Raw genomic sequence first — 9,776 nt, 5'->3', positions numbered from 1 at the left:
AATCGTTCATGAATAGCCAAATTAAGCCAATACTATTTAATGAAGACGGACTGATGGGCGACAGAGTGTCAGATATTGTTACAAAGATCAGGGCACTCTACTGTACACACAAAATGGACCCACTCCTGTTGGCCATCTGTTGAAACCTGACAGATGGCTCAGATGGCTTTCCATGAGGGTTATTAGGTGTGGCTCAGACTCGTCACCTACATTTTTCTGCTCTCAAGTAATACACATTTCAGAAGCTTTCCAACTGTACCATTTTCCGTCACAGTCCGAAAATGAACTCCCGTTGCCTGACTCTACTTCAACCCTATAGCACTCCCATTCCTTGTTGCCTGTTTTTTGAGAGATGCTATAGCTATACTACTCGGATATTGTTTACACATGTTGTTTTCAGATATTTGCAGCACTTTATTTATCTGTTCAACTTGACCATTATTCTACCTGCCGTTTGTTGTGGTTCATGCCACTCAGTCCACTTAGTTGCACTGTGTAATTTGGGCCTGTAAATCAGTGGTTCTCAAAGTGGGGTCCTTGGTGGGGGATTCATCATTTTAGCCACTTTATCCATTTATATGTTGGCTTTTTAAAAATAGCATATAGCCTAGGCTATATATAAGCTCACATCAGCTTGAAACTGCTGATGTGAAAAAAAACGATATTTAATTGGAATAGAAGATGTTTTCTCACTGTCTGATTCAAACGTATCTTTTTTTTAATAACCTTCTTTGTAACATTAATGCAGTCAAATATAAACCGTCAATGTTGCAACAAGTTAACAAAGTTAAGAAATGATATTCAATTCAAAGAGTAATCTGGTGTATTACCCCTGTATGTACATCTGCTATCTTAGATTATATATATATTTTTTTTTAAGATATCTTTTTTGCGGCTTACGCCTTTTATTGATTTTTTAAGGGATAGAAAGTAGGCTGACAGGAAACGGGAGAGAGATGGGGGGATGACATGCGGTAAAGGCCGTGTCGGGTCCGGGAGTCGAACCCGCGGCACACCGCGACTGGATCACCAGTCCGGTGCCCAGACCGTTACGCTACGGCCTGGGCCTAGATTATTATTATTGTTTTTATTTTCCCTGGCACAAACCTTTTCATGGGTCTGTGACATGAAAAGCTTTGAGAACCACTGTGGTACTCAATCTTCTCTGCATCAGGGCCCACTTCAAAATCTTCGCAAGCATTCGCGTCCGCCCTCCCGCAGGTTGAGATCCACTGTGCTACATTTGCTGTGTTGTAAATTGTACAGTAGCTATGCTAAAGTTGACTGCTAAAAAACATTCTACCCCAGGGCCTGTCTTAACCCTCCAAAACATGAGGCTGAGAAATACAGTACATCGGGAGTCCTTGGATTCAGTCCAGTTTACAGTGTTGGCAAACCCAGCCTTAAGGGCTATTTGCTAATGTCTGGTCTTGCTTCAGAACCCGGCCATAAGAGCAGTAGAGCCAAGTACATTTCCTTGAGTACAGGCCTACTGTACTCGGGTACAATTTTTGAGTATGTGCACTCATGGCACTTATGGCTTTCGCTCCACTTACATTCCAAAGACAAATATTGTACTTCTGGCTCCACTACATTTCTAGGAAGGGGATGTACATATGAATGAACCACTCACTCAAGCCCTATTACAAATATAGTGGAAAAACAGCAAAGCAAAGTATTGTATACACCAGTACTTTAACTCAAGTACAAAATGAAGATTGGACAACTTCCACTTAGCAGTGAACGTCAAACTACAAACCGAACTACTTAGTAGTTTTGAGATTAGATTAGATTCAATTCATTGTCACTGTACAGAGTATACGAATGCTTAGACAATGAAATGAAGGGTGCACAAAGAGTGCACTGAGCCGCTGCAACTGAGTGTGCTGCCACTAGTTTCTTCCTTGCAGAAATAAATAAATAAATGGGAGGATGCGGGAGGGAGGCGAGGGAGAAAAGTGCGACCACCTCCTTCAGAAGCTATAGCAAGAAAGAAAGTGGTGTGATATTTGACCAGGAGTGTATCTAAAATCTGACTTATGCCGTCGAGCACTTTGTCCTGTTTGTTTCAGTGTGCCGGGCAGTTGAAGGCTATAACTGTGACGTTTCTGTTTCACAGCTCAGTGGAAGCGAGCATGCCTCTGTGGCTGCATTGGGGGCTCTAAAGCCCCAGCACTAATGTGGAGCAGCTGTCGGAATCCTCTGCACAATAAATAACTCTCGTTTCACTTCACTGAGCAGATCCAAATCTTTAACAAATACACCCCCCCCCCCCCCCCCACTATACCCTGCCCCAAACCCCAAGCTGTTTGAAGGTTCGACACCACGCGTCCGGAACAGGTCCCCGTCCCCCCCCGTCTGCCGCTGTGTTGTCCCCAGTGAGCCCTCCGTCGTGTCCCTCTGGACGAGCCGCGCTAAACCGGCGTGACACTCGTGATTCAGCACGCTGAATCATTACACGGTTATCAGAGAGGCGTGGGGGAATCCAAACGGGTTACAGTAGAGTAAACCTCCTCGTTAGCACACTATCGCCGGCTTTATCGCCGCCTGTCGTCGACCTGTCGTTTCGCTCATCGTCGGCTGTTATCGTCGGCAGCGTCGTTATTATCAACATCTTCAAATCCCTCCCAGGCAAATTCTCCCCTCCTTTATTGAAGGTCATAGTGGAGAGAAACGGACAGTGATGCCAAGATGCAGAGCAGAGCTGCAGCAGCTCAACCCAGTGCTTTCCAAACCTTCACCCCCCCCCCCCCCCCCCCTTTGTATATCCGAGTATAACCATATCTACACACACACGCACGCACGCACGCACGCATGCACACACGCAGCCACACACATGCACGCAGGCACACACATGCATGCACACACAATGCAGAAGAGCATAGTGGCACAGCTGGCAGATCTATTATTTTCACTATATTGGGAAATCCAAAGGTCAGAGGTCCCTTGACAAATAGTTGTGACCTTCTGTTTTCGACGTCTCTTTACATTATAATGACCCAAACAGGTTTTCATTTCCAAACATGCGCAGGCCCTTATCACCCCTTTAGATTAAGGGGGACCCATAGGACCCAAGGTTGGGAACGACTGGCTCAGCCTGTGGTTTGTGTGTAGGGACTGTGTTTAACAGTGAACTGGAGTAGTGGAGTGATTAGAATAATTGGCCATTTCCTGCTGTAGAAACTGGTTATGTCATTGAGACCAGTGGCTCTATTGGGGCTGTCAGACACATGCAGATATACACACATGTACAGACACTGCCTCCTCTCTCTCTCTCTCTCTCTCTCTCTCTCTCTCTCTCTCTCTCTCTCTCTCTCTCTCTCTCTCTCTCTCTCTCTCTCTCTCTCTCTCTACCAAAGGCCCTAATGGGGTGCCATGATGCTCTGTAGCATTCTGTGGCATTTAAGAGTTTATGGGCGATGCCAGCTGTAAAGACAATGTGTGGGCTTTGCGTGCAGAGTATTTTCATCAGTCCCTCAAATAGGCGCATTAGAAGGCTTTGTGGATTATACCCTTTGTGAAACTGCAGCCATAACGCATGCTTTAGATGTAATACTGTTTCATTGCACTCACTGATGGCTGCTGAATGATTATAGTGCATGTCTAGTTTGTGATTTGTTTTTTTTTCTTTTTCTTGAGCAAGAGGGAATTGTGTTTAATGCAAATATTTCCCTTTTGTTTCTCTTTTCTTACAGAGCAATGCACCGTATCTCTTGGAGGTCCACTGGATTTAAGAGTGTCTGTGAGTCTACACCAGAAATGAGGTTTCAGTCCATCTGAGCTGAGATTCAACAAGTACAGGTCGACTGTCCCCAATTCACCAACCTTATAGCCAAGCCAACCTTAGCTTCACTGGACGACATAGACAACGGTACAGGATTGCCCTCCATATGGTTTCTGCCCTCATCCAAACCATATCATCTTACATTGAAAAGATTTGCAAAGGAATGTTTACAAAGAAATTGGCGAACCCCATAAAGAAGAAAGCAAGTAGCGAAAAAAAAGAGCCTAAATTGACCATCGATTTGCAAGCCCACATAATTCCAAACGTATCCACCACGCTGAAGACCACTGTTAAAAAGATCTCCAAATGCTCTTCGGCACGTAACATATCACTCGAGGAAGACGACGGCAAGACCGACTCTCCATCGCTCTCGCCCACGTTCAGCTATCGCGTAGCGATAGCCAACGGACTCCCCAAAAACATTCTCCTTTCAAACAATAATGAAAGTTTATGTCCGGAGGATCTTTATATTGTCAGCAACTACACTGACTCCCTGAGTGACACTAAGCCTGTCCGTAGACTGGATGAACACAAATCTCACACGATGCCAGTGAGACGGAACAGGAAGAGCCTCATCAGCCTGGCTCCTTCCGACGGCAGCTCCGAAGGCGAGCGGGTGGAGCGCTCCAGCCTGCACACGCTCCGGCTGGGCGCCCTCCGCAAGCTGCGGAAATGGAAGAAGAGCCAGGAGTGCGTCTCCTCGGACTCCGAGGTGAGCAACTGGAGGAAGACGCTGGGCATGCGGAGCAAGTCCCTGGACCGCGCCGGGAGGCAACAGAAGAGCTCCACCCTGGAGCCCGGCTCCTCCTCCACGGGATGCATCACGCAGACCCAGGACGTCATGGAGATGATCTTCAAGGAGCTGCAGGGGATCAGTCAGATAGAGACGGAGCTGACCGAGCTCCGTGGCCACGTCAATGCACTTAAGAGCTCCATCGATGAGATATCGAGCAGCGTGGAGGTCGTGCAGAGTGAGATTGAGCAACTCCGCACGGGATTTGTCCAGTCCAGGAGGGAAACGCGTGACATCCATGACTACATTAAACAGATCAGCCACCAGTCCAACAACTCGACTCTGAGGTTCCTCAACGTTCCCGAGGAAAGGCCAGAGAAAACGGAGAGCGTTATATATAGAATTATGAAAGATAAAATGGGTTTTGTCGATGCACATAAGACTATTAAAATCGAGTTAGCACATAGGTTAGGACAACAAAGAGAATGTTCCAATGCAAAACCTCGCCCTATTATTGTTATATTTGCAACCACCCAAGAAAGGGACGTTGTCTTGAAAAAATGCTATAAACTTAAAGGGACAGGTATAACTGTCTCCACTGATAGTTTAACCCATGAGGGAAAAGAGAGAAAAGACAAAGCAATGTCCTCCTCACAAACTTACGAAAGCATGGACATGAAGGCCTCAGGGAAGGACAAGGTCTGTGAGAGCGATGACTGGGACTCAATGGACAGCGATAAAGAACTAGATGAGTTGAGTAGGAATAAATATGCAATGGTGAGTTCAAAGCCTGTTCACAGAAGCAAATCGGAGAAGAGGAGGTCCCATGAGCATAGGCGAAGTGACGAAGCAGGGTACTCGGGCTCTGTTCACTATGCTGATGACACTTATGATGACGCCGAGAAACAAGGAAAAGCGTACTACTCTGACTTGACCCCTGGCTGGCTTTCCAGTGACTTTTCAACCCCTAAACTCAGCCGCTCCGAATCGGACTGCTCAAAACTCTGCCAGTCGTACTCCGAAGAGTTCACAGAGAGCCAGTACTTCACGCGGTCAAACGGCTGCAACCTCATCTCCTCCTCGGATCAGGAGCTGTGGCAGAGGAAACAAGAGGACATGGCGTCCTCTTGGTACGCTGAGCCCCCGCTCAGCCAGGAGAACCCGCCGTACACGGAGCATAACGAGATGGAGACCACTGAGACTATCGACAGTGGGGTGAGCAATGGCTTGGTTTGCATGTCTGGGGACAGAAGTCACTACAGTGGCTCTCAGCTGTCTTTGCAGGCTGACCTTTCTCCCTGGAAAGACTGGCATCATCTGGAGCAAGGCGCCGACTCTGGACTGGAGGCCTCTATAGAGGTCAGCAGCCCCTTTGACCCCTCAACCATACCTGGTTTCCCAGAGAACATCACTAAGTGCCAGGAGGTTGACTTGCAATTTGAAGGGGATGAAGACTTTATGATGCTTGACAGAGACACTGTCCTACCGCCTATCACTACCCACATCATACCTCCAATTGCAGAGAGGGAGGTTGTCCACAAAACGTCTAAGCGTCATTCTAAAGAGAGCTCAAAATGTACCACTAAAGAAAGCACTAAAGTGACATCTAAAGAAACCTCTAAATCGTCCTCCAGAGTTTCCCATAAAGCATCTACTAAAGTGGCTCCTAAAGAGGAGATTCCTAAAGTATCACTTAAGGAAACTCCTAAGGTGTCAGCCAGGGCTGCACCTAAAGTTTCCTCAAAAGCATCCCCTAAAGATTCAGTAAAAGAGCTTCCTAAAGTAGCACTTAGAGAATCTTCAAAAGTTATACCTAAAGAGAGTCCTAAAGTCACAACTAATGAAGCTACAAATGCCACTCCTAAAGAGCCGGTTAGAGTGACTTCTAAAGCCCCGGCTAAAGAGCCCACGAAAGTGACCTCTAAAGTGGCCCCTAAAGATAGCCCAATTGTGACTCCCAAAGCAAGTCCTAAAGAGTCACCCAAGGAGAGCCCTAAGATAACCCCAGTAGAGAGTCCTGCTATAACCCCGGCTATAACACCGGCTATAACCCCTGCTATAACCCCTGCTATAACCCCAGCTATAACCCCTGCTATAACGCCTAAAGAATCCCCTAAAGAATCCCCTAAATTTATTAATAAAGAGCCTGTTCAAGTTGTTCCTAAGGAAGGCCTAAAGGCTGTTGCAAAAGAGCCCGCAGTGACCGCTGTGACCCCTAAAGAGGCACCTAAGGAGGTCCCAAAAGTAGCCTCTAACGAGACTCCTAAAGTACACTCTGTTGATGATTCTTCTGTGGCCCCTATTGAACCCCCTTATGTTGCACCCACAGAGGCTACGCAGGTAACCCCTACAGAGGCTCCTATGGTAGCACCTAAAGACACTCCTAAAGTGGCATGTAAGGAAGCCCCTAAAGTAGCTAAAGAGGTACCTAAAGGAGCCCAGAAGGAAGGCTCTAAAACACTTCCCAAGGAGAAATTCCCTGAACTCGATGTCAATCATAGCTTCCATCAGACCCAGACTAAGTCTGCAACCATGTATCGCAGTCAGAGTGAAATCCGGACGGAAAAGGTAGAGGAAGTGCCCAAGACCTGGCTGGGCAGCAGGCTCAGCATAGATCTCAGTGAGAAGTCCTTTGGGTTTGGCTTTGGGTCCACACTACAAAGGGCAAAGTCAGCTATGGCGGTTGTATGGAAGTCCGATCCGGTCGCCCCAACACCCACTAAAGAGCCACCCAATACAACTCCACCCAATACAACTCCACCCAATACAACGCCTTCCTTCATGGGACGCTTCCGCACCATGTCCACCTCTAATGCCAGTGAGCTCAGCACGACCGTCGACTCAGAAGTCTACACAGAGCCCAAGGCGGAAAAAGAGAACAAAGAAACCGTAGCAGAAGCTAAGGAACAGCCAGGAGATGATGAGACGGACTATGTTGAAGTGATGGAACAGGTACTGGCTAACCTGGAAAACAAAACTAATGCCAGCGAGACAGAAGACACAGAGGAGGCTGTGCTGGACGATGACATACCAGACGACATACCTGGCACCTCTCCGGCCAACAACGAGACTTCTCGGGACTTCGACACAGAGGAGGATTTCGAATTCGAGGCGCCCGCCGCCGAGGAACCCGTTCCGGAGTACGACTTCAGCCTGGATCCGCAGTACGAGGAAGAGTACAACGAGGACTACGAGAACCAGAACACCGAAGACACGGCCGAGTACGACGCCATGGTGGAGTACGTGGACGTGGAAGACCCAGACGAGGACATCACAGAGGGCATGGACGACCCCGACGAGGAGCTGGAGGACGTCGAGGAGTTACCGGAGGAGACCACCGCCGAGGTGGTGCCTGCTGACGTTCCTCCAACTGAGAAGGTGGAGGAACAGCAGCAGGTCGAGGACAAGAACAACAAAAACGTCCCGGAGGAGACGCCCGCCGAGGAGCCGCCCAAGAAGCGGATCCGACCAACGTTCAAGGAGGCGGCACTGAGGGCCTACAGGAAACAGATGACAGAACTGGAGCAGCAGATCCTGGCAGGGGGTAGGACACTTTTTTTATTCCCTCGTTATCACTGTAGTTTTATTACATGCATTTCTGATGTAAGGCATTGTTTATGCAGCACCTGCATCTGTGGCATAGTTTGCTTATGACTGCCCATCGCGGTCCCGTCGCTAGTCGTGTTAGAATTAATCATACCTCCCGTTGTTGTCGATCGCATCGAGAATGATTTGGCTACATCAAGCTAAATGTGCTTCGCTGCTATAAATCGCTGGGCGCTATGATGTAATGGATGAAATAACCCCGGGCGTTCGGGGTGTTAACCCAATCTATGCTGAACCCACGATTTCTCAGGTTTATTGCTTGCACCCTCGTGTGCCAATCCCAGGAAATATCGGGTTTCTTTAATGGCATTTAATTCAGAATTTATAGGACTTTATTTACCGTTCGTTATTAGCATCCGTGGCTAGCCTCCGGTGGCACCCATGTTGTGACATGATCGAATATCCAAAATCCTCGTACATGCACACGGCACACGATCTAAAGCATCATTAGGGGCTCATATTGAGATAAAGGACTATGTTTACAGCTTAATAAAACTGTAATCCGACCTCGCGAGTAGAAAACCAATATTTACATCTTAAGATGACCCTCAGGACTGAAGCTCCATGCACCGCACAATTACTTCCCATTCAACTAGACTTTAATGTGTTGTCTATTCCATTTCAATAGCAACAGGACCATGACGTTTAGCCACCAGATGGCGCCATGCCATCGGTTGAGGTAGCCGCAATGGTTAAAGTCAAGGTTATTGTACTCACATTCCGTTACATTGTAGCAGGTTGGAGCTTTGTAGAGGTTGTGATCTGATATAAAATAAAACTAGTGCGGTGCCCGTCTGTGTCCCTTTTATACCCATATATGGAGTTCTTTATCAGGCATGCCCAAATGTGGATCTATGCACATAATTGTGTGGCCAGGTCCATATATGGAGATCTAGGGGTGATCAGGTGTAATCAATAGGCTAATTTGGGCCATGTCCAGAGTTTGGGCAGGGGCAGAGCCTCTAGAGCGGTGCCTGTTGGGCACTGGCCTACTTGGAACGATGCACGTTTGAAATGTATTCCCCACCCAGTTATTACTGTATGTCTGTGTCACTTTTATGGCCATGTGGAGTTCTTTGTCAGGCATGCCCAAATATGGAGTCTATGCAGATTGCAGAATGATGTCAGAACAGGCTAGCTGCAGGCCAACTCCATATATGGACCCTGGGCAGGGGCCCTGTCGAGAACCCGGGCAGAGGCCTTTTTGGGGCGGTTCTGGACAACCGTGAGTCCGACCGACTCGACACCGGGCACTGCTCTCCCTGTGGTCGAATGTGTCAAATTTGACAGACAGACAGACAGAGACTTGGTGCATTTTATAGATAGATGCCACTGCAACCATTGTCCCTAAAACTGCCATCAATTCTTTAGAATGAAATAAAAATGCAGCACAGTTCAAGTTCAGTTCAAGGTATGAACAATTTAATATCCAATGTTATATTGTCGCTGTCGGGCAGAGACCTTTTTTATCTCCATATTTCAATTTGTTGTTCATTAGAAAATGAAATACCCTGCAGTTCTTTGTCGTACAAGACTCACACAAACACAAAGTTCACAACACATCATTTATTGTGACATATTGTATTGTGTGCTTAGATCGGCTATTTTTGACATTGTTGAAGTGAAAGTGTAACTCTGTGGAGGTTTTTATGA

General features: G+C 47.3%; 1 protein-coding gene across 1 annotated transcript in view; it reads left to right on the top strand.

The window, feature by feature from the left end:
• Nucleotides 1-3,890: 3,890 nt before the first annotated feature.
• The window catches only part of unc13c (unc-13 homolog C (C. elegans)), a gene marked incomplete at both ends in the record, with an annotated part of 309,285 nt that continues 303,399 nt past the window's right edge, over nt 3,891-9,776 (top strand). The window contains one exon of the mRNA XM_083759363.1: nt 3,891-8,061. Within this exon, the coding sequence (XP_083615489.1) occupies nt 3,891-8,061 (4,171 nt within the window). The remainder of the gene's footprint in view (nt 8,062-9,776) is intronic.

Source organism: Protomyctophum parallelum (assembly GCF_964188405.1).
Source record: "Protomyctophum parallelum genome assembly, chromosome: 2".
NCBI lineage: Eukaryota > Metazoa > Chordata > Actinopteri > Myctophiformes > Myctophidae > Protomyctophum > Protomyctophum parallelum.
This window is presented reverse-complemented; position numbering and strand designations above follow the sequence as displayed.